We start from the raw sequence: 25980 nt of genomic DNA, 5'->3' as shown, positions 1-25980 counted from the left end.
GATCAATTATTAAAATATGATTAAGCCATAAGATACAAAGAATATAATCTAGATGTTATAAAAAAGCTTATATATATAATCTTCTTCCATGTAGCATCGATGGATGATAAGCTGCTTCGCAATTTTTGTTCGGACGATTGGTATAAATATAAAAAAATTGGAACAAGGCTAGAACTCTATGTAGGTTTACCTACAAGAACTCTTTATCTGTGCTTATTATATTAACTATAAATCTAATTTATACAGATTTGGTAAATTTAGATTTATTGAAAAAATGTCTTACGAAGAAAACACAATGTAAATGAATCGTTTAATAACATTGTGTGAAGAAGTATATCAAAAAATGTATTTGTGGAGTACCATATATTGAAGCTTCATATGTATGATGCTGTCATCATATTTAAGGATGGTAATGCAAGCAGATTGGAAGAGCTAGGAACTAAAATGGCTATATTAAAGGAACTGAACAAGGAGCAAATTGATAAAGTAAGACTACAAACCTCAGTATTGTCTAAAAAGGCAAGATCTTTGGAAAAATGAAAAAGAATTTATTTGGATAATACAGAAGAAAATGAACATTACAGTGGTGAATGGTTTTAACTGCTGCTTTTACTAAAAAGTAAGTTTTTATTTAAATTACTTATTAATCATAATTTCTTAATTTTTTTAAATAAATAAAGCATTTTCTCATGTATTATTTAAGATTGACTCTTGATATTTCTATATTTCATTTGTAACATTTTTTTGATATTACAACTAAATAATAATAATGTTATATTAAAATCATAAAAATATCTAAAGATATCTGCAGTAAAATAATCACAAAAATATTCAAAAAGAATAATTAGAGTAAATTCATGAAGCATATATAAATAATCTGTGAAAATTTTATTAAATTGGATGCAACACTCTGAGAGAACTGTTAGTAAATTTAATGTTAGTAATAAATTATTTATAATACTCTTCTTAACATTTTCTATTTCATGCTTTGCACACTTGCAACTAGGTAATATACCTAGCTATTATAAGTAATGAAAAAAATTGTACATTGTAATAAATATAATAATATTTACATAATCTACTACATTAATGGATCAATATAGATATTGCTATCATCTACTTGGGTAAAATGATAATAATGGTACCTTTTTGGTAGTATTAAAAATAATGGAAAGAAGAAGTAATTATCAGTCAGGGTTGTATCATGACTGTAATTTGTGTTTAATATCGAATTGTAAATTCATGTGGCAAATAGTTAATTGTGCACAACTATTTTTTTTTTGTTTTTTCATCAGTAAGAAACTTTTCAATATTATCTTAAAAACGGAAAAAAAGAAGAATCTTTTGAACTGTGTCTTATTGCAATGTTATGAATAAGATTACTATTTATTAGGTAAGTATCTTTATTTTCTTTTTAAGTATTTATAATAAATTTCAGTATACAATGTAAGTGATAAACCTTAGATGCAACACTGACATTTATACTGACTAAAATATTCGTGTATATTAATCATTTACTTTACAAAATATTTACTGATCAAATAAATAAAAGTATAGGAACAATTAAGAAATATGAGTAATGACATCTCTGCATTCAATATCACCTAGTTAATTTTCTAAAGTGATTTCAAGAACTCTGGAAAGTCCGATAAACAATTAATATAAAAAAAATCCAAATATTGTAATAAATTTCAGTGTTAGCATTCCATTTTTTTAGATAATTTTTTATAATAAATTTGTTACACTATCCAATAAGGCATATTAGAAAGGCATTTTATAACATGAATGTGTTATTTTTAAAATACTTTGAAATAATTCAACAAAATAAATAATACTTAATGAAAATGTTAATAATTAATAAAATAATGACCCATTATTTAATTGTCCCATGTTACATTCACACATACACACATACATGCATACTGTCCTTTTTTTTTTTTTTTTGTTCTCGTGGATTAATCCCAACGATCATAATCGATCGTGTAATTATGCAAATAAAAAGACTAAAAAAGTAAACGTCAGAATAAAAAATGTGTTATAGATAGTGAAACATTCTATTTTAATCTTTTCCAAAAGGTACTTGAGCTTTCTTAGCATGGATGCTTTGATACTGAGTTAATAGAATTATCAGTTTAATTTTAAGAGCAGATAAAGAAACTTTGATACTAAATTAATAGAATTATCAGTTTAATTTAAAGAATGGATAAAAGAATACTTGTAAAAGAGAAGAAAAAAGAAAATCAATATCAAGGAATACGATAGAGAAATAAAGAAGATTTCTACGCTTACGTTTACAATTACATTTACAGATTAATTTGGAAAAATTGAAATGATGGAAGTACCATTAAAAAAGAGTGAACAAGAAATGGCCTTTGAGAATGTCAACGATCTCACACCCATTCAGGAGTTTTACTCTGGTCAAAATATATTCATAACCGGAGGAACAGGATTTATAGGAAAATTATTGATTGAGAAATTATTGAGGGCATGTCCTGATATCAACTGTATTTACCTTTTGATACGTTCAAAAAAAGGGAAGAATGTGCTTCAACGCAAGGAGGAACTTGTAGAAGATTTGGTGAGTTGTTTATTTGTGATCTAATTATTATTTTTGTTTCATTATTTTATCCTGCTTCAACTTAGAGATTCTCTATTTTTTTATGATATATATTTCTTTGGTAGATAGACAAAAAAGTATAAATCAAATTTACTATCATTAGTTTTTTAGTTGGGAAAACACTTATAATATTTGGAATGTGATAATTAATTAGACATTAGATGTTGGATCATGAAAATTCTTAACATATGTTTTGGCTCATTGAATTTAAAACATATACATCATACTCATTTCATTTTCTTTTTTTTTGTTTTTTTTTTTTTTTATGACGATTTATATTATTTTTTCCTAAATTTTCAGCTTGACTCATATTTACTTGATTAAGAATGAACATTTGATATAGTTAAACTGTTTAGTTTTTAATGTTTATGTTAGTGTATATAATAATATAAGTTACAAATGCTTAATGGTTTAAAATATGTATATGACATATCAATATGTAATGGTTAAACGAATTAAGTAGAAGTATACTTGTACCATACTTAGATTAAATTTTAAGAGAAGAGACAAAATAGTATAGTTTAACTCATATTGCATTTTTCATATATATTAAATCTCAGATAAAAAAGCAAGAAAGAAGTGCAAGTGACTTATATGTAGAACCATAAGTAAAATACACAATGTAGAATATATTAGCATACTTATCCCAACATTTTGAGCAGAATTTGACTTATACTTTTTCGATCCATCAAAGATTTAGTATTTATTATTTAATATTTATTAGATAAGAGGAAAATTGATAAATATATTATTTTTATTTTATAGTTTAATACCGGCGTTTCGTTATACTGATTCTTACCAAAAGTCATTTGACCCATGTTTTACGTAATAAATGTTTTTTTCGGTTGGAATTGTCAATTTATTATAAGAAGTAATGTTTACAACGTAACTTTTAAATAATAATAAAATAACTACCCATATATTTTTTTGATTTTTTTATATATATTATACATAACACAAACAGGAGATCATAGTGGCAGTATTTACTTGAAGACATCTGAATGATGATTTTAATTTATTTAATGGCATTTTTTGCAAATGATACGATTCTCTTTCATACATTTACCGCAAACATATTTTTTACTAATTATACAAGATTTAGTTGTTTCGTTTTCTTTGCACAATCGTATCTGACATGTTTTTCACGAATGCAAAATATTGACCATGATATTGGCCACTTGATATTTCTTGTAAGTTTTCTTTTTCTTCTTGGAAAAATTCGTGACACTGTACTTCGTGATACTTGCCATTTGATCGATGACATCAACGCCGAATTTGATTTTGTTCTGTAATATGCAATTGTTTCAGGTGTACGCATTCTGTCGTTATAGATTTTTATTCTTTTATGCTTTGAATTTATTATTGTAACTTTTTTGGCTGGTTTGGATTTATAAATTGTTAGAGTACAATTATTTATTTTGTAAAGTATTGTTGAGAAACGTTCCAATTCGTCCTTTGTTGATTTTGCTAGTTGGAACAATTCTCTTCTATTATTCCGACTAGTCCCAAATAATATTGTTCGTTTTGTCAATAATTTTGTCACCAGTGATGCGCTCGTGAAGAAGTTGTCCATCGTAATATCTCTCCAATATTCAGTAAACAGTTCAACCATTTCGATGACAACAAATTCACCGAGTGATATTGACGACGGTCGGGATTCTTTTTTCCCAAATATAAAAATTTTTTATAATGTATTTACTATTGACTTCCGATGCTAATCAAAATTTGATACCAAATTTATCAGGCTTGTTTATATATACTATATAGGGTGTGAATTTACATCTTACTTTTGTAGGGAATAATTGCTCATCAAAAGTCAGATTCATATCGAGCTCGTAACTATTTTGATTATTCTCAATAAATCTGTTCATTATATGTAAAATTAGAGCAAAATCGTATTAGGATGTATGCTACTATCTATAGTTGTACTATACTTGAGTCCAAAGATAAGATACGAAGTAAAAAAATTTAGAAAGTGATAAAAAATTTGTACACCGGTCAAATGGCCGGCTATGGTAAGATTAAGGGATGACAAAATTTTCTCAGAAGAAACAAAAAAAAAACCAAAGGTGAGAAATTGATTAACAAGAGAATGTAAGACTTTACGGATAGTTAATGATGATCGAAAAAAATAATATATATGTATATATACAAGATGAAATCGTAAATCGATGAAAAGACTGACTGGGCTTGGTACGTTTAGTATTAACGTTGGATATGCAAAAAATAACAGAAAGTCGTTTTCCTTGAATAATTATGTATTTATGATTGAAGTAAGTGCATATACGATATCGGGAAAATTAACAACTATTTCAATATATGTTTTCCAGTTATTTTCCACGCTCAGAGAGAAGGAACCAACATTCCATAATCGCATAGTCACGATCGAGGGCGATTGTAGTTTACTAAATCTCGGTATCTCCATGACCGATAAGACAACACTTATACGAAACGTTTCCATTGTTTTTCATGTCGCGGCGACTGTGAGATTCAATGAAAAAATAAAATCGGCCACAGCTATTAACGTTCGAAGCTTGAAGGATGCTATAAATTTGTCTAAGGAAATGCCAAAATTAAAGGTACGTATTTTATCTTTTACATACGTACTTATATGTGCAGTTTTGTTTGAAACATCTGTAGTGAAAGTAAACTAGCGACAAGATGGAACGAAAATGAAGTAAAAAAAAAGAGGATATGAAAGAGTAAAGTATACGGAGATAGGATGAGAGAGAGAGTGAGATAGAACGTTAACATCGCGTTTTTATTTATCTTTTCGTTTTTCTAGTGTAATTCAAAAGTAGTTCTTATTCGAAACAAAGAAAGTTGAATGAGATTACTCGCTCTTAAAATTAAAATATGCTGTTTATCTAGCTGGAAATATGGTTACCTCTTGTTTTCTTTTATTTTCATATGTACCGTAAGTGATAATAGAGGATCATTTGGATCCAAAAACAGAGTTCAAAGGTCGATGGACGTCGTGTATACTAAAAAAAGATATTAAAAGTGTTGTTCTCGCATAAGTGAAGCCTGGAAAATTCTACGAAGATATTTTTATTCTAATGATATTTTAAAATTATATTCTAAAATACTTTTTCTTTGATGATATTTTAAAATTATAATCGTTATCGGGAAAGAAAACAACTTGTTTTACTTTTAATTGATCGATTCTTGGGATTGAATAAACTAATCCGGTTTTATACGACAATATTTTAAGATAATGAAACCAGTCAAGTTAATGAAATATGCAGGAAGAAAAATTAAAGATCATTAAACAACCGGTTTAATCATTAGTCCGGTTATTTTATTTCGTAAATTTAACAAATATTTCATACTTCAAATCATGAAAGATTTTTTAATATATGCCCTTAATTTATAATCAATCTTATACATTTAACATCTATACATTAAATATGTGAAGATATTTCTAGGCTTTGAGTTTAAATATCGTAAATATCTGTTCAATTTTTTTCGACATAATTTAATTATCTAACTGCACGTTTATAGCAAATTTTAATGCAAAATATCATCATTTCGGTTTATGATAGTAACAAATTAATAATTCTTAGTTGTAGAAAAACCATTTAGAAAAATAACCAAGAGCTACGTACAGAAGTTACCATAGGTATTAAATTAAATACGAAACGATATCAGTCATTATATATTGTTAATATATTGTTGTTAATATATATTGTTATCAATCATTATATAAGTTAAATATTAATAATCTGTGATAAGATAATTCAGGTTTATATTATCGATATAGATAAGTTATAGATTATTACATCATTCTGCTTTAACTGATTTTGATAAAATCTATCTGTCAACCCAATATTGTAAAAATTTGCTTTTTGATATGAATTGATTAGAATTCTAATTTGAATAGAATCCCACGTGTGGTTTTATTTAAAAAAGAAAAAAAATGAAAGCTTGAGAAAAAATCGAATTACACCATAACGTTTGCAACTTTATGAGCTAATAAACATTTATTTCTCCGTCGTTTCATGTCGTATCATTAAAGCTAACAGACATTATAACTTAGTAACAGATTTATTGATACACCCTGTATGTATTAATAATTGTCAGGATCTTTCAATGAACGATTTGACTTTATTTAACTTTTATTATTTTTGACATTACAGAGTTTCGTCCACGTATCAACGGCTTATGTTAATTGTCTTTATAATTCGATCAATGAGAAATTCTATGATCCACCAATCGATCCCGATAAATTGATCGATTTGATGGAATGTCTAGACGAAAAATTACTCGACGATATTACACCGCGGTAAGTTCTTATTTCTTCGAGATGAGAGTTATATAAGATAAGTGGATTGGAGGAGATCAAGGGAGTGGAGGTTGGTACATGGTATCAGAAGTAGCTAGGTGTCGATTTTTTTTTTTCTCAATATCAATGATAACTCTCTTTCGAGATTTTACGGATTTAATTTTTTTGTTCAGATTGCGCATAAGAAAATATGACTCGCTCTACATTTCCGATTAGATTTTTTAAGCGTAAATTAGACTTTGGTATACATTTTCGTGAAAAATCATTTTAAAGAGAAAATGGACGTCTGATAACAGATCATTTGCTTTATCTTATTATTAGTTCGTCGGATTAAATTGAATCAGAGAAAAACAGAGACAGAGAGAGAGAGAGAGAGAGAGAGAGAGAGAGAGATTTTTATGGTAAGATTAGAATATTCTGAACTAACGTCATATTTCTTCATCACTTTTAAATAAATACACGAATTTTTTCTTTTTTTTTTTTAAGATCCTTCATATCGTTTATTTATTTATGTAAAGAATTCAATATCATATAAAATTTATTTCATTAATTTATGAAAGCTTAGTTTAAAAGTAAAAATCAATTAATACGATCGTATATTTAATGTCAAGGTAATATCATTCGTAATTATATAAAATATAAACGTATAATAAAAGTAATCGTCAATGCAATTATTCGATTTCAGATTACTTGGAATATGGCCGAACACCTATGTTTACACGAAATCAGTTGCGGAAAATGTGGTGAAAAAGCATGCCGGTTTGATACCAATTGGTATATTTCGTCCAGGAGCTGGTTGGTAACGTTAATAATAAACTTAAATCGAAAAATATCAAAATATCTAAATGATTTATATTAATTAAAGTAATATCAACGTATCGAGAACCTATTAAAGGATGGATAGATAACTTGTACGGGCCAATAGGAGTTACAGCAGGTGCTTCAATAGGATTGATACGAATAACACATTGCGATGGATCGATAAAAATGAATGTATTACCGGGAGATCTTACGGCGAACGGTTTAATCGTAAGTGCATGGGAGATTGCTAATAATCGAAGGTAAAATTCGATCAAATGATATTTCTAAATGTTTATATAATCGTATTGTATAACCATATCAGAATTTTTTCTTTTTTTCTTTATAAATTTCCTTATCAAATGTTCCTAATCGTATATAATTACAATTACTTGCATTTGTTTCATAATAATATTACTTTAATAATAATTTTAGTAATACTTACTAAGTTAGCGTACGGATTTCGATAAATTTATCGATAATCACAAGAATAAGTTGTTGTTGTATAGACATCTGATTATTAAGTACAAGTCTATTGTCTATTACGTACAAGTAGGTTTTCTTTTGAGTCTTCTGAATAAATCTGAATAGCAGTTTTTGACAAATTGAAAATTTTCTGATTTTTTATCCAATGTATTATGAATAAGAATTTATTATACATGTTTATTATACATTTTCTAATGTATTGGTACATTACAAGAACAATCGTATACCGTTTGTTCTTTAATATCTATGATGTAATGTAATTATCTATCGAAAAAAATGTTATATTAATTACTAAATTAAATTAATATAATAAATATATTAAAGTAAAATTTCTAATTTTTGAACTTTTGTTATCAATATTGGATAATCTATATGGTATATTCGACGAGAGTCTCAACTATTTCTTCTTTTACTGACCACTTCTTTTACTACGTTCCACTCTGCTTTTGTATCGATTTAATTGAAGCCATAGATCCTTTAAGATTATTATTAAAAATAATGAAAAGTAATCCGTATTTTTATATATTATATTTCAGAAGGAATGAGGATATTCCAATTTATAATTACGTATCCAAAGATAATCCAATAACTTTCGACGAATTAAAATACATGACTGCCAAATATGGAATGCCATTACCATCTAAGAAAGCTATTTGGTATTATAGCTTTAGAAATGTAAAATATCGACTGGTTTATATACTCTGCATTTACTTTTTACATTTATTACCAGCTCTTTTAATAGACACATTCGCTCTGTGCATCGGTAAACAACCAAGGTAATATAATCTCTCTTCTTATATAATTTTATAATTACATTTAATTAAGTAACTTATTTTATAATTTAATTTAATGATTTATTATGTTATTAAATTCTACTTTAATTTATTTATTATGTTAATTTAATTTAATATTTCATATAATTAGAACTCTTTAAAAGGATAGAAAGAAAAAAAGAGAGAGAACAAAGTAAAAAAAGATATTCATACGAATTTTTCATAGATTATTATTTTTCGTTAAAGGTTACTCAAGATATATAATAAAATTCACAAAATATCGGACATGCTCGGTTATTTTACAACGACCGAATGGAAATATACGAATGAAAGATGGAGTGAACTATTAAATAAGTTAACCATCGAAGATCGTGAATTGTTCTTATGCGATATGAAACAAATAAAGTGGGATAATTTCTTTAAAACTTATCTCTTGGGTGTAAGAATATATATATTAAAAGATCCAATCGATACACTTCCTGAAGCTCGTATAAAATGGCGAAGGTAATTATTATTTTTCTTATCCTCTTTTTCTATCCTCTTTTATTGTCGACTGTACGAATGTGTATCGTTAATGATCAATTTTTAATGATTTTTTTTTTTCTTGGGAAATTTTTAAGGCTTTACTGGATGCATCAATTATTGAAAGTTATTATAGCAATGGTCTTTTTTATGATCATGTGGACCATGATTACTAGATTATTTGTAACGATTGGTAATGCGTGAAAGAAGTTGAAAAATGACAAGAAAAAAAGAATAATAATTTCTGCTGGTTTCGACAATGTACAGATCAATGATTTATCCAATTTAAAATCTTATCGAAATATTTAGATCTTTCGATTAAACAACCAGTGCAGAGGGATCAGAATGAACAAAGTTTTTTAGGATGAATAAAATTTCAGAAATGAAGGTTAAATTTGTCAAATTTCGAACGTGTGTCGGCGGATTACTTCTCCTTTTTTTTTATTTATTAAACTATTTATTTATCACATTAAATTGTATATATATATATGCTTATTTTTGTTTACTTATATAAAAATTATATATGCTTTTATTTCCTTTTTTTATGGATGAATACTTCGTTGTATGTCCTGATCTTAAATCTTGCTGAAATCATTTGACTTGTTCTTTCAATATTATTTATTCGTAGTGAAGTTGTGAAATGTGTATTACGAAGTTATAAATTTCCTATTATTTTCATCGATAAATCGATTGTCCTTGGAATTTTTTTCTTTCTTGAAATTAGGACTGTTCAAGTATTCGTAAATCTCAAAAACTTGGGACAAAACTTTAAAAATGAAGCTTTTTAATTTAGTGCTACGGACTATTTAGCGTTTGGTTCGGTAAACCAATAAAATAAGCATTCAACGTAGAGGTATAGGTAGAGGGAAAAAGTATTAACTGCTTCTATTTGACTTTATAATTCAGTCTAAGTATCAGCTTCATTCGAGCAACACCTAAACAGCGTGTGAAAGATAAGGAAGGAACGATCGTTCGAAACGTTTACAACTTTGTTTTCAAAGTGCAACAATTTTAATTTTACAAAATGGAAAATAACTGTGGAAGTGAGTAAAATTTATGTATCCATTAAAAAAAGAAAAATTTCATAATTATGAAGTGTGAGATAAAAATTTAATAACATTGTTTTATGAAAAATGCAAGTGAAGAATTGTGTTAAGATTAAAATTTTTTATGATCTATAAGAAAGTTTACGGAGTTGCGCGGTGTCACGTTAAAAAGTCAATTCGGTCGTTTAGTCAATACCATAATTTAACAAAATCAATCAAAATTAGTTGCCACTAGGTTTAATTATTAATTGTAATGACAGTTTCTATATTATTTAATCGACATTTAGAGCCACGCGTGGTAATTAGCGCTTGAAAAAATTTTATTTTTAATTTTTGAAATATAACAATTTAATAATAAGAACATATTAAAAATGTTAATAGAAAATTTCGAGCAAAATACAATAAAATATTAAACGATAATCGCACGTAGCGTGTCGGATAAAAGAGTATATTAATAATTGTTAAAAAAACTCGATAAATAAAGCAGTTAAATTTTCAGTGTCAACAGATATCGAAGTTTTACAAAATAGAAAATCGAAAGAGTGTGAGTATCAAATTGACGTGAGATTTAATAAATATTGTTCCCTTCTCTCTCTCTCTCTCTCTCTCTCTCTCTCTCTCTCTCTCTCTCTCTCTCTCTCTCTCTCTCTCTCTCTCTCTCTCTCTCTCTCTATTTTTCTTTCTCTCCTCAAATATTTGCACCTTATTAATCGTATATGTCAAATATAAAAAAATTATTGTCAACGATTGCACATACATGTATTTGACATCAGGTATGCAAAATTATATGAATGGCAAAGTGCTATATAAATTAGTGTTATCGTTCATTCATTTTATTTTATTTTTCATCGTATGCTTCATTTTGTTATATTATTTGCGAGTACCATTTTAAATGCGATACAAATGCTAACTATGGATTATCTCATTTTAAATAGGATCAAGTACAAAAAAAAAGCAAAAGAATCGCTTTTTTGAAAATATTCCCTTTTAATTATACGAAACTCAAGATTGCTTTTGAAATAAATATTAAAATTAAAAAATACTAAATCATTTGCATCTCTTTTATGCCTATATATATAATTTCGAACGACGTTACTTTATAAAATTTGTCCATCGTAAATCAGGTTTTTATTTTTCTAAGCCTTTTTCTTCCTCATCATTCATTACTATTGTTATAATCTCTCATTACTTCGGGATTTGATCGGACAAGATAAATTAAGAACGGAAGAAAATGTTATAAAATCTAATAAAAAAAAATTAATTCATAAGTAGCTCGTTATTTGTTCTTCTAGTGGATAATGAATCAAACCATATAGACCGGACATTAATGTAACATACACAAGGTCTATGTATATTCATTTTATACATCAGATTATGCATATATATTAACGAGATATATAAAGTATGATTTTTATATATAATATGTTTATCTATACGAGAAAATATTCGCAATAAAGGAGAGCAAAGGTAGTCTTAGTAATAGCCGCGGAAATAAATGTCACGCGTTATATCTGATCGTGGATCTTAACAGTGGATATGATAAAATCGAATTAAATAGTCTGAGGATTTTACAGTGACATAATCAAATATAAAAAAGAACTATTTTTTTGCTCGAATCCCTCTGATTTCTAATATTAAGACAAATTTCTAGACGATTTCGTAATTTCGATGTTCGTTAAGCTGCAAGTAAGAATTCTTACTTCGTTAGATTATTTCTTACTTCGTTCGACTATTTTTTAAATTTGCGTGAGAAAAAACTAATTTATTACCGAAGCAAACATTTTTTGTATCCGCTGAGAATTTTACAAGGATTTCTTAGATTAATTTCAAAATGGGATTGGTCTAATTATTAACTAGATCTTAAGTTTCTTCTTGAATATTTATCAGTTTGCTTTGCTTCCAATTATGATTTAGATTAAGGTATTTAATAAAGTTAAAAAAACCGCAGATTATCTTTTTGTCTATCTCGTTATTATCTCGATTCATATTCGAATTAATTATTTATTACTGATAAATTAAAAAAAAAATAATAAAAAAAGAAAAATAATAACAAAAAAAATGAATTTCCTATTGAATCAAAAGATTTTTAATATCCACTGAATATTTGACAAGGATTGATGCAGAATATTTTACTAAGGATGAGATTGGACTAATTGATTCCAATTTTCCGTTTCTTCTTGAATATTTATAATTCGCTTTGTTCACTACGATGATTTAGTATTAAAATAAAAGATCGCAAAGAATTCTTTTTGTCTATTTCGTTATTAATTTGATTGCGATATTGAATTTGCGTTTAAATTAATCGATTATTAAGAAAAATTTAAACAACCGCAATAACCGAGAATTATCGATAATTTTTAGAAACGAAGAAAGAATTTTTAATTTTCGTTGGATAACTTGCAAAGATCCTGAAAATCGGATGGATCTAATTAATAAGTAAACGTTACATTGTTTCTAATTTTTCCTCATCCACTTAAATATTTTTATAACGTTCCCTTTATTTTTTATGTGATCATCCTGTTGACTATATTTAATGTCTCAAAGAATGCATTTTGCGTTACATTTCGTTATATTGCGTTGCGATAGACCTTTATCAGAATTGTACCTGGAATATTCCGTTGTCGAAGAAAAATATTTAGTTTAATATTTATCAACTTATATATCCGTTTTCTGCGATACACTAGTTTCTTCACTCTTACGAAATTACTTGTTATAATTTGAAACGTACGACATTTATATGTATTATGTAAAAACTTTCGTAATATAAATATTCAAATTTAGTCAATAAATATTCAAACTTCTCTGTTTGAAGAACCAAAAAAATGAGAAATGCTTAATTTCGTTTTTATGATGTTTTATGGCATTTTTACAAAAAAACGTAGACGTTTTTTAATGTCTGTTATTAGAACGAATTCATTCCACGGATCCTTACTTCTTTCTCTTGCCTATTAGACATTATTTCAATCGTGAGGTTGAATTTTTATCTTTGATCCTAGATTCATTCAACGATTATATCAACTTATTTATCGTACTTCCTTACTCGTGTGTAAGAAAACAAACAAAATAAAAAAAAAAGAAGAATAAATAAAAAAAGACATATTATATAAAATACTTGTTATATTATAATGCTATCAATGCCGTTGTAAGTAAATTTATAAATATATGTAAATTGAATGATATAAAAAAGTAGCATGAAGGTAAGAGGAAATGTCCAGGGTCATGAAACTCCACTTTTTCCTACGCTCGAGAAAAAGTCTCTATATTTCTATAATATGAATTTATTTATATGCTGTTTCGATTGTCACTGGTGACCTTCATTTACAAAAAAGAAAAAAAAAATAAAACAGTCCAGGAAAAAACTGAGATGAAAAGAAAAACAGATCTTAAGTCATACTTAGATAAATCCTATTCGTCTTTTAGATGTGGGTAATAAAACTATTAACACAATTATAATTTAATTAATATAATTTTACCTTACGATTAAGCGTAAAATACATATGTGTATCTAGCATCATACTTATTACAAACAGATTTTGATCGACCTTCACAGAACTCACTGACACCATTATGTGAAATTATTTTTTTCTAGAATAATTTCGAGGCAATTCGGAAATGGTAATCAATACTTTCCATGAGAAATTATTTCTTTTATTTTTTAATAATCTAAAATAAAAAAAAATATATATGTACATATATATATATATATATATATATATATATATATAGAGAGAGAGAGAGAGAGAGAGAGAGAGAGAATAAATATAAATATATAAAAGAAGGTATATCTGAAGAATATATACAAGAATAAAATTTTTTTACTAGGTACGATTTTGAAGAAGTAAACACACACACATAATTTGATAATTAAGTCTCAGGGTTATATCGGTTTATATTACTTTATAAATATTGATAATTTATTTAAAATAGATGACATGGAACGTTTGAGAATATTAACCTCTGATAAATAAAAATTAATATAAAAATGAGAAGACGTCAAATTTAAGAAAAAATCCGTGAAATGAGATAATTGAGCGTTGGATTTTTATTTTATTAAATGACATTTGAGTATAGTCCTATTAACTTGAATGCTGATGTTTAATCAAAAGATGATTGAAGTTTAACAACGTAGAAAAAGGTTCTTTTTTAGTATTGTTTTCTTCTTCTTCGCTTTTTTTTTTAATAAGAATACATTTATATTGGTATGTATGCTTGTCATTTCAAGTTTATTTTAAAGATATAACAGGTTGTATATTCCAGATAAACATCGAGAAATAAAAGAAGATCTCTTTTTCTTTTTTTTTCTTTGTAATGAAGTTCGAAAAATTCTTCAATAGTAAAAACGTACAGAGACTATAATTCTGAAACAAAAAATTGAATGTATATTTAAATTATATGAAATTTTCAAAAAAGTTTACTACAAAAGTAAAACAATAAAAATAAAATTTTTTTTATCATTCTCCAATTTTAAAGTTAAATATATCCTTTTTTGTCAATTAACAGGCAATTCCATTTTCTTCAAGAATTAGTAAATTTAAAAAAACTCAAGATCCATTCCATATTAAAAAGTGTATATTTTAATTTAAGGGAAGACTGATTTATATTGGTCAATTTGTTTTTTAGATATTTATCCGACCGATTTGTAAAATGATATTTGAACATAAAAATACACGTTTACACTGCAACTTGAAAACTTATGACTTTGACAATTTTTGGAATTGTTAAAATTTTCTTTAAATTACGAGAAGTCAAAAAAAAATCAATTTGATTTTTTGAAAAATCCTAAACCGAAACCTTTCCTTGATAGAACTGTCAGTTTAATTCTCAGAAGCGTATGAAATGAATTCGCTTTAAAAAAATAATAAATAAATAAAAAAGAAATATTAAAAATCAATGATTACGATATCGAGAGTCAGAAAACAATTTCTTTTCCTTTCTCCTTTTCTTTTTCTTTCTTTTAAGATTTACCTTTACGTTTGCAGATACATTGGAAAAAGTAAGAATGATGAAACAACTGTTGGAAGGGAACGAACAGGAAACGGACATTAGCATAAACGATTTCAAGACAGTTGACAAGGAATCGTCATGCATAAATTTTGATAAGTTGACACCAATACAGAAGTTTTATTATGGAGAAAGTGTATTTATAACCGGTGTAACCGGATTTCTTGGGAAATTATTAATCGAAAAGTTGTTAAGAGGATGTCCCGGTATTAAGTGTATTTACGTATTGATACGTTCAAGAAAAGGGAAGAATATTTCTCAACGCATAGACGAGATGGTGGAAAATGAGGTGAGTTTTATTTTTTTTCGTTTTTCACTTTCAATCGATTATTAGAAAAAAATACTGCTCAAATTCCAACCAAAATTAGTCATCCTCAATTATTCTTAATTACCTTAATTACCTTAAAATTATAATCTTTCAACGACAAAAGATTTTTTATCTAAATGAGATTAGTTATATAAATAAAACTGATTTGAGAGAATTCATGTAAAAAAAAAATTCATGAACAAATCGTCTTAAATGATGAATTCGGAAAAAATCCATAAAGTTGCTTCGAAAGTTGCAATAAAACGATTTATTCTTTATTAACATTTTTCTTCTTTAATGTAACAGGAATTTGTTTTAACGTAAAAATATTCAGGTAATCGTGCATGATAAGGCCAAATTAGAAAGCTCGAAATTTTCGTTAGTTTCATTACGCATGGAATCTTATTTATTTCTTGCTTCTTATTTTTTTTATCGCGTAAATGTATCAAAGTCGTTTTAACAAAACTTCATACGTTTCAGTAGATTTCTTTTTTTTCTAATCTTTTTAGAAACATCATTGTTTATTATTACTTTTAAAAAAATAATTTAAAAAAAGAGAAAAAAAAATATATATATAGTTAATAATATCTAATAATTATTAATTTAGAAATCTAGTTGAAATAATATAAAAAAAAGTCGCAAAACAAAACTCAATTAATCATTTTTTAACGTTCGATGAAAAACGAATTTACAGTTTAACGATTTTATAATTTAATCAGAAAGTCAGAAATAATTGCCCAGCTTACAAAATAATTGGCAGTATTTGTTTAACAGAATAAAGATCCAATAAGGTCTCTCAAAGTTTACAGAATAGAATCTTCGAACGCATCAGTTTCACCTTAACGTACAAAAATATTATATTTCGTTTAAAAATTGACATTTCAGATGTCACTTGAATCAAATTTTATCGGGATTAATAAGACCTAGCATTTTTTCGTGAAATACATTTTAGACATCCAAATTTTCCCTTTCAAATATCCAAAGAGATTTTTCACGCAGAATCGTTTAGAGAAGAAATTTTTTTCTACGAGTTTGCGACGCTTTATTGATTTTTCGTAATTAATTAATGAAATACAAATAATGAAAAGTAAAGTAAAATATAATGAACAAAAAAGTATATAAGTAAGTGACGAAAATGAGTTTCTTTTTCATTTTTTCTACTTTCGAACACGTTCAAAATTTCACAAAAAGATATTACGTCGAATTAATCACTAACAAAAAGTATAACGGATCGCTGACCAAATTGAAATCGAACGGAAATTTAAATTACATAGAATAATGTTGAATCACTGTGGTGGAGTAATCGAAAAAAAGACTGAACTGAATAGCTCGGATCAATGTTTCTTTTAATTTACAATTTTTTGTCTATGAGTAAAGGAGATTCCCCCCGCCCCCCCCCCCTCATCCATACTTACCTTTTAGGGTTTCGATGTTTATTGAGTAGGATCTCTATATAATTTGATTGATAATAATATTAAACCGATATGTGTGAATAAAAATGATTGAAACTGAACTGTAATTGAAGTTACAGGAATAAAAATTGAATTGAACCGACTTTATGTTACTTTATTTAAAAAATAGTTATTCATCATTTAAGTATTGAATAATTAATAAAGAGAAAGAAACAAAAAGGAGAAAAAGTCGATTATCGATATAATAATAAATTATCGATTTGATGAATTTTGAACGTTGAAATTTAAAGAAAGTTACTTTTCATGTAATTATGTTAACGGATGTATGTAAGAGTGACGATAAAGGAATATAGAATTCTTATATATCTATGTTTTTCAGTTATTTTCAACGCTTAAGAAGAAAGAACCAACATTCCGAAATCGGATAATCTCAATTGAGGGTGATTGTAGTTTACCGAATCTTGCCATATCCGTAACCGACAAAGCTAAATTAATAGAAGAGGTATCCATTATCTTTCATATTGCTGCAACTGTAAAATTCAACGAGAGTATAAAAACGGCGACAGCTATCAACGTTAAAAGTTTGAAGGATTTGATAAACTTATCCAAGAACATGTTGAAATTAAAGGTATGAATTTTGTATGTGTCCTACAAAGAAATGAATTTCGAACTTTGAAAATTAAAAAAATTCAAAAAATTACGATTTGAGGGATATATAAGTATTTTTAAAAATTTGATTCCTTCCAAATTATTTATTTATTTTTTCTTTCTTTCTTTTCAATTTTTAAATTATTTTTTAATTATATTCACTTTATTCTCCAAATTCACTCCAAGGGAATAAAAAATTGAAACTTGAAAATTCGATAATATTTTCGATTTTTCTTTCAATTATCAACAAACCGTAAGGGAAATAACTTTTATCGGAAAATGGTTTTTCGAAAAAAGTTACTTCTTTTAATTGAGATTATCGTTTGTTAAAAGATTCATCGATTGTTCATTTAATCGGACAAAAAGATATAAACAAGAATATTAATAATTTTTTTCTAGGATTTATATTTTTTGTTTTGTTCTCATTTTTCGCATGAAATCTTAATCAGTAGTTCAATGAATTATGAAAGATATGTTTATTTTTCTTTTAACGCAAATGTAAATACAAATTTTGTTATATTTATTTATATTATTTATTTATATTATTTATTTATATTATAATATCATTTTTTATATATTTTAAAATTTAAATACAAATTTAAATATAACAAATTTTGTTCTATTGATTAATTGTATTTCTTGATAATAGTCCGCTAATATTTGGCGACTGTTAGAAGTTGGAAGAAAATTTGTTCAGAAAAATTTGCATCGTTCGGGTCAACGACAAAGCACTGAAGTGTCAATTTTTTTTTTTTTTTTTATTTACGATCTTTTCAAGAGATAAAGATCAACATTAATTTTTTTTTTCTTTCATAGATACTTAATCTTTATTCATTTTTATTCTTTACATATTTATATCGACATTCGATCTCATAAACAATGTGCAATAGGTATGTTTAATGAAATACGATTTTAATTGCAAATAATCTCTATTATATAAACATATGTAAAAAAGAAAGGAAAGAAAATCATGTATAAAAGATTATGTTAGTCTTCATAACTTGAAATGAATTACGAGTGAACAAAAAAATGAGAATATATTAATAGGTATCAAATGTATTGGAAACGTATCGTGATACATTTCGTTATTTTTTTTCTATTTTTTGTATTATCATTTTGTTTCGTCACGATGAAACATTATTCATAATATTTACATTGAATACGTGTTTTTAATAAATCTCATTGGATATATATTTTCAAAGTTAACTAATAATTATTATTTTTAATTCATCTTCTTCGTTAGAAAATAATTACATTAGAAATCAATATTTTTAAGAAATAAATATAAGTTACATTTTACGGTTACCTCAGTATTTTTTAACACACTATATGGTGTTTATTATGGTGTTCATTGTATGATATAATATAAAGTAACTTACTTTTATGAATATTAAAAAAAAAATATTATACCGTATATTTCATAGTTATTTACAATAATTAATCATTAAGTTTTCATGCAAACAGAGATGTATTTTAGAAAAAAAACAGATCATTAATATTTTTCTATTTATAATTATTTTCCTAATTACAGAAACAATCGACAGATCTTACACCAAACGATATTCATATTTGTGTGAAAACATGTTTATTTATTTATTATCATTTTTATAATTAGAACATGAAAGCGGAAAATAATAGCCGAATTTTCGACAATCGATTTTCAATCATCTTGGAACGAATTTGAATAAAAAAAAGAAAAGTTGTATAATACATATATCTATTTATGTATCCTATTACGGATCCCTTGAAATTTCATAATTTGTTTCATAAAATTTCAGTAACTCAGCATTACTTTTAATGACAGAAGAGAATGCTTTATCACATTATGACGATGGAATATGTCGCAGTCCCATTAAAAAAGAAAGAAAAAAAAAAGAAAGAAACACAAAAAATATCAAACATTGAAATCTTGACGAAAAGAAAATGATCTTGAATCAAAAAAAATTTAATCACTCCGTAATGCATGACTTGTGTAAATTAAAAACGATCCTTTTATTCATTTCCTCGTATCAACAAAGTAACAGAGTTATCACTTTGTAACAGGATTATTGAGACATCCTGTATATATTAATGAATATCAAATTTTTTCAAAGAAATATCTGACTTTAGTAAATGTTCGATATCTTTGATATTTCAGAGTTTCGTCCATGTATCCTCTGCTTACGCCAATTGTATCCACAGTCTGATTGAAGAAAAGTTTTATAAAACATCAATTGATGCCGATAAATTGATAAATTTGGTGGACGACATCGATGAAAAAATGCTCGATGAAATTACACCAAAGTAAGTTCATTTGCTTCCTGTACAAATCGTTGCATGATAAAATTTATTTATTTATAATAAATATTCAAATAATTAATGATACCCGCTTTAATCTTTACATTCGAAACCGGTAATATAGTCTCTTCAAAATTAAAAAAAAAATTTTATGTTCTGTACCGACATCTACGTTATGTAAAAATTTGTAATTGAAATATTGATAACATAGTCTTACATCATTACAAAATCTTTCAGTTGAATATCGGAAATGTAGTTTACATAGTTCTAAAATCTTTTCAAAACCAGCAACGTATTCCTATATTATTATCAAATCTTCAGGTTGAATCTCGATAACGTAATTTTACGTCATTTCAAAATCTTTTGATTGGATACCGATAACGTAGCGTCATTTCAAAATTTTTTAGGCTGAATATCAACAACATAATTCTACGTAATTTCAAAATCTGCAAGTTGAATATCAATTAATTCGTAGTCTTCAAAAATCAATTAATTAACGTAATCATTTAAATATATTAAGGTTGTATACTGGCAATGTAATCCTACGCCATTTTAAAATCAGTATCCATATCTCTAGAAAAGTTACTTCTGTAAAAGTTGTCTGGAAGCAGTTGTCAGGATGTATTAATATAAAAGAAAAAAGAAAGAAGAAAAATTTCGGTAACCTTAAAGTATCCACAAAGGATTAGTACATTAGGTGCAAAAAAAAAAAATAGGAATCGTAATTCTATTTGCAAATTTTACAAAGTTTCGTTGTACATAAATAAATGTTTTTCCGAATATCACATTAAGAAGATTATTATTAAAATATTAAATTTTAATTGTTAACCTGTTTGTTCAATTTTCGTTTAATTGTATTAAATTTGATTGCTAAACGTATTAAATCGCGGTATTACTTCTTAATTTGTTAATAGATCTTTATGTTTCTCGTTATTATTAGATACTAAGTAAAATTATTATGGAAGACAAATCTACAAAAATGTTATTAAGCTTTTGGTTACAGTAAATTCGTTATATTCGTTTCTAAAAAAAGAAAAAAAAGAAAGAAAGAAAATATAATATTTATTTATCTTTTTATTTTTTTATTTAGAATTTATTTAGAATTTGAGCAGCTATTTTACTTTTAATATTTCCAATAGTTTTTCATCAAACATCAAATATTTTTGTTGTTTTTCAATCGCAAACAACAAATGATTATAAATATGATATTAAGAAGCACACATTTAAATAACAAAATCCTATATTATATATAAATAACAATCCAATATTCAGCTGTAGGTTTTTTTGTAAATTACAATATCCTGTAAATGCGTTAATTAATAAATATGCGTTTAATAATTGATAAATAATTAAAAAATATACGTTAACAATAAACTTGGATGTTTCTTTGATATTAGATTACTTGGAATATGTCCGAATTCTTACGTGTACACAAAATCAGTCGCTGAAAATGTGGTGAAAAATAATACTGGAACATTACCGATTGGAATATTTCGTCCAGGAATTGGTAATTAATATAAAATAAATAGCGTAATAATTCTTGTAAAAAAAGAAAAAAAGAAGAAAAGAAAACTAACAAGAAAATAATAAACAATGTATGTCAATTGATGTCAATTAATTCTCAGTGATATCAACATATCGTGAACCTATTCAAGGATGGATTGATAACATATACGGGCCAGTTGGACTTGGAATAGGCGTTGGAATCGGATTAATACGAATAATACATTGCGATAAATCGGTAAAAGTTAGTTTAGTACCGGGTGATATGACGATCAACGGTTTAATCGTTAGCGCTTGGGATATTGCGCATAATGGAAGGTACAGTGAAATAATTTTAATGTGAAAATTAACGAATCTGTGCGTGTGCATATTTTGTAATATTTTGCGTAATATGTTGTTTTTTGTGTTTAACCGAATAAACAATATTTCAGATCAAACGACGACGTTCCTATTTACAATTATGTATCTAAGGATAATCCAATAACTTTTGAGGAGATGATAAACATGTCTTTGAAAAATGCTATTTCAATACCTACTATAGAAGCAGTTTGGTATTGTAGCTTTAGAAATATAAAATATCGGTTAGTTTATACCATCTTAGTATACATTCTACATTTATTACCAGCTCTTATAGTGGATACGTTCGCTTTGTGCGTCGGTAAACAGCCAAGGTAAGTTTCTCTCTTTTTATTTTTTTAAAAGCAACAGTTCATACGATTCATATTTCTTTTCAATCAAAGTTACTTGATTTATTCGCAAAGCGGTTTAATACAACTCTCCGTGTTATCCCAATTCTGTTTTAGTTTAAAATCTACATGCAATCTAATTCGTTTCTCATATTCGAGCATTGGTCTCATTCTGTTACTTTTACGTCTCCATAAATTCCAGTTAAAAACATTTAATTAAACTCTCGAGACATATCGACTTATCTTTTCTTCCGATCAAATACGATCCAAATTGCTTTGTTTTCGTGATAACTTGATTCCGCATCTATTCTATATTCTCTATTGAATATAGAACTGATCTCGTATTGAAGATTGAAGATTTTTATTACTTTTCTTTCTATAGCCGTTATTGTTTATAATTCACTTCCATGCAATACCACGTTTCAAAATAAAAAACTTAAAAAGAATAATCTCTCAATAGGTATATGTGTTCTAGTCTAGAACACATAAGTTCTAGACGCTTGTTAAAAGTTTTTATTTATTTTTCTTTTTCCAACATCACTGATTATTTCGCTAGTCAAGTAGCAAAATTCATCTTCATTTATTTAATAATATCATTTTTTAAGATAATAACAAATGACTCACCTGACTTTATTACGACACGTTCCATTATTCTTGTTTTATATCTGTTTTGGTAGAATGACGATATTTTTAGGAAATCTTCGAGTTTTGAATTTCTTCTTTTCAAACTGTAACTACTTTTCCAAGTTTACTTTTGAATTCCTTTACCATATATTCTCTATACGTATTAAAAAGTAAAAGAGAAAGAGAGAGAGGCTATAAATCTGTCTATCAATCCTTTCTGTATAGTTCGTGTATAGCTTATCTTTTATATTCACCACGATTCTTACCGTTACAGTTTGATACTTGTAAATATAGCAGATAAATTTTCGTTTTCTGTATTTGATTTCAAAATCTCAAAAAACTTGATACAACAAGATCAGCATTATTTCGCGTGAATTGGCATTTTTTCAAAAGTAGAATAATTCTTTCAACAATTCGGTCTAAACTTGTCTTTCGTTTCTTCTATTAATCGTTCGTATGGATTATAAAACCAACTTAGTTAACTTAATATTAAGCGAACAATAGATAAAAGTCATTTGTGGTTAATAGTCTTCGTACTTTCAGGTGAAAAATCACTTGCGGTTAATATTTGTCATACTTTCAAATAAAAAATCACTTGCGATTAATAGTTTCAGCATATTACTTTCTTAGGAACAATCACATTTTTTATAAAATCAGAAGATACTTTGCCAATCTTGTACGTCTTACAAATTAACTGACGAATAGCTTCGTCAAGGCTGCTTCTTTTCACTTTTTTGAGGGTTAATCATCAGTTCGAGATGCTTTGTTTTTACTTATATTCAGGTTCCTCAAGGTTCTGTCAAATTTGAATCACGATATTTGATCTCTCCTCTGCTATCCATCCCTTGTCTTTCTAACCTTCATATCGAATTTCTTTTTTCTTGTGTTTATGCTAATAACTACATTATTCCATGTATTCCTTTACCATTCTCCAGGACTGTGTCTTGTTTCTTCTTAGATCAGATTAGACTTCTTAGATCCTGGATTCCTAACGTTATTACGTTTGTCTTATTTTTCATCATAAATTTCATTGATTTTCCTATACGCGTATATATATTTTCCTTTTCGTGTATCTTCCTTTTCAGCGCCAAGTCGTATATGCAATTCTTACTAAATTTATATTTTGGTTTAAGGTTACTCAAAATATATAACAAAATTCACAAACTTTCGGACTTACTCGGTATATTTACCACAACCGAATGGAAATTTACGAATGAAAGATGGAACGAACTATTAAAGAAATTAACAGCAGAAGATCGTCAATTGTTTTTCTGTGATATAAAAGAATTAGTTTGGGATACTTTCTTTCAAAAATATCCCTTAGGTATAAGAACATACATTTTAAAAGATCCCATCGAAACGATTCCACAAGCTCGTATAAAATGGCGCAGGTATCTTCTTTTTTATCTTTGATTTTGACTTTCCTTTTTTATTTATCATTGACAATGATCTTCGAATGATACATTGATTTTTTGAATTTTCAAGGCTTTACTGGATGCATCAAACATTGAAACTTATTATCGGCTCTGTCTTTCTTATGATCACATGGACTATCATTTCCAGACTACTTGTAACTTTTGGATATGCGTAAAAGTGACTTCAAGCATAGCGATCGAAAAAGAAAAAAGAAAAGATAATTATAACACGTTATGCTAGAGTAAAAAAAATCAAAGATTTCTTTTATTAAAAGCATCTTTATTAAATAAAACGTTTACGAGGTAAAAATACAATTGATATGAGTGAAGATATAACTTTTCTTCGTAAAATCTCAAACAAATATTGGTGTTTGATTTCCTTCCCTTTTTGTGTTTTTTACTTTTAAATTAGTTATTTATTAAAAGAAAATAATAAAATATGCTTAATTTATTACTTTTGTATATCCGCGTTTTGAACGATACCACAAATTGATTCAAATCTTGCTGAAACCATATTTTTGAAAGACAACGAATGTATCACGATTATGCGCTTTGATATTTCTAACGAAGGATGAAAACTAGTATCAAAGAATAAATTCAATGATTGAGTATCGGGTCAACATGTGTACCGGAATGATCATTGCAAGATCTTATTTTGCATCCTTTTGTCTACATATCTGAACGCATTAGTTCCGAATTTCAATAATCTAACAAAAATCTCAAAAGTGTAGTTTCAAATTTTGAGCTATGAATCGTTGCGTTTGGTTAGACGTCAATAGAATAATATAATTGAAGACTACAGGGTTGGGAAGCCTACTGCTTGTATTTGATTTTACAGTTCAATGCAAAAGTGCAAGAGTAAGGTTCATTCGAGTAACATCTTCTGTAAAGTAAAAAGTAGCTATGATAGTGAGTAAAATTTATATATCTATTAAAACAAACAAGATAATAAAAATTTACAGATACCATCTTTTATGAAAATTAAAGAATAGTCGTACGATATTTTAATACTGTATAGATTATCGTCGTTAGGCTATATTTTGTAAACATAGATCGAACTTAATTTTATTTTTGCTCGTTAATACGAGAAGCATAAAAGGTAATAAAATATCAACAAATATCATCGAATTATGAAAAAATATGTCTACAGTATCGTTAAAAAAAAAAGAAAAGGAGTAAATTTGGATTTAGAAATTTGTCACTAAAGAATTCGTCCACAATACACATGCGTGCGGGCATATGTATATATACCTACGTATGAATTCAAAATTTAACGAAGAATAGTTTATTAGCGATGTCTAATCAGAAGGAAGGATTATATACTGTGCAGTATAAAAAGTAGTATTGAAGTAGTGTTAAAAAAATAATATTAGAATAAATTATTGAATTTATGATGCTCTTGTAACGGTTATCCAAAAAAGGTAAACGTATAGATTTACAACGTTATATTTGTTTCTTATTTTATCACTCAATTCAATTGTAAATAATTTATCAATTTATGCACGAACATCAAAATCTGGAGTGTAATTAAAAATGTACAATTAAAAACGATCGGTTGACTTTTCTTCGATACTCGTTAC

The 25980-nt window shown here is 26.7% G+C and overlaps 1 protein-coding gene across 7 annotated transcripts; it reads left to right on the top strand.

The window, feature by feature from the left end:
- Positions 1-2309: 2309 nt before the first annotated feature.
- LOC122637371 (fatty acyl-CoA reductase wat-like) lies at positions 2310-24690 on the top strand. 7 transcript variants are annotated; one of them, XM_043829470.1, is made up of 9 exons: positions 9342-9463; positions 15507-15817; positions 17627-17875; positions 20033-20178; positions 21570-21679; positions 21798-21993; positions 22107-22346; positions 24119-24376; positions 24471-24690. In XM_043829470.1, the coding sequence occupies exons 2-9, from the start codon at positions 15527-15529 to the stop codon at positions 24574-24576; spliced, it is 1596 nt and encodes a 531-aa protein (XP_043685405.1). In that variant the 5' UTR covers positions 9342-9463; positions 15507-15526; the 3' UTR covers positions 24577-24690. The 7 variants fall into 7 exon arrangements, with proteins under 7 accessions (XP_043685408.1, XP_043685407.1, XP_043685411.1 ...); XM_043829469.1 differs by lacking the exon at positions 9342-9463 and adding an exon at positions 10104-10524; XM_043829473.1 differs by lacking the exons at positions 17627-17875; positions 20033-20178; positions 21570-21679; ... (2 more) ...; positions 24119-24376; positions 24471-24690 and adding exons at positions 2310-2578; positions 4948-5196; positions 6757-6902; ... (1 more) ...; positions 7768-7963; positions 8723-8962 and having other exon boundaries at positions 9206-9463; positions 15507-15720.
- Positions 24691-25980: the final 1290 nt, after the last annotated feature.

This window comes from Vespula pensylvanica, chromosome 25 (genome assembly GCF_014466175.1).
Source record: "Vespula pensylvanica isolate Volc-1 chromosome 25, ASM1446617v1, whole genome shotgun sequence".
Taxonomy (NCBI): domain Eukaryota; kingdom Metazoa; phylum Arthropoda; class Insecta; order Hymenoptera; family Vespidae; genus Vespula; species Vespula pensylvanica.
This window is presented reverse-complemented; position numbering and strand designations above follow the sequence as displayed.

Excerpts from the sequence above, each read along its gene's own strand:
- LOC122637371 (XM_043829469.1), top strand. Across the intron at positions 20,179-21,569 it reads CTCGATGAAATTACACCAAA|ATTACTTGGAATATGTCCGA; the intron begins GTAAGTTCATTT and ends CTTTGATATTAG. Across the intron at positions 24,377-24,470 it reads GCTCGTATAAAATGGCGCAG|GCTTTACTGGATGCATCAAA; the intron begins GTATCTTCTTTT and ends TGAATTTTCAAG.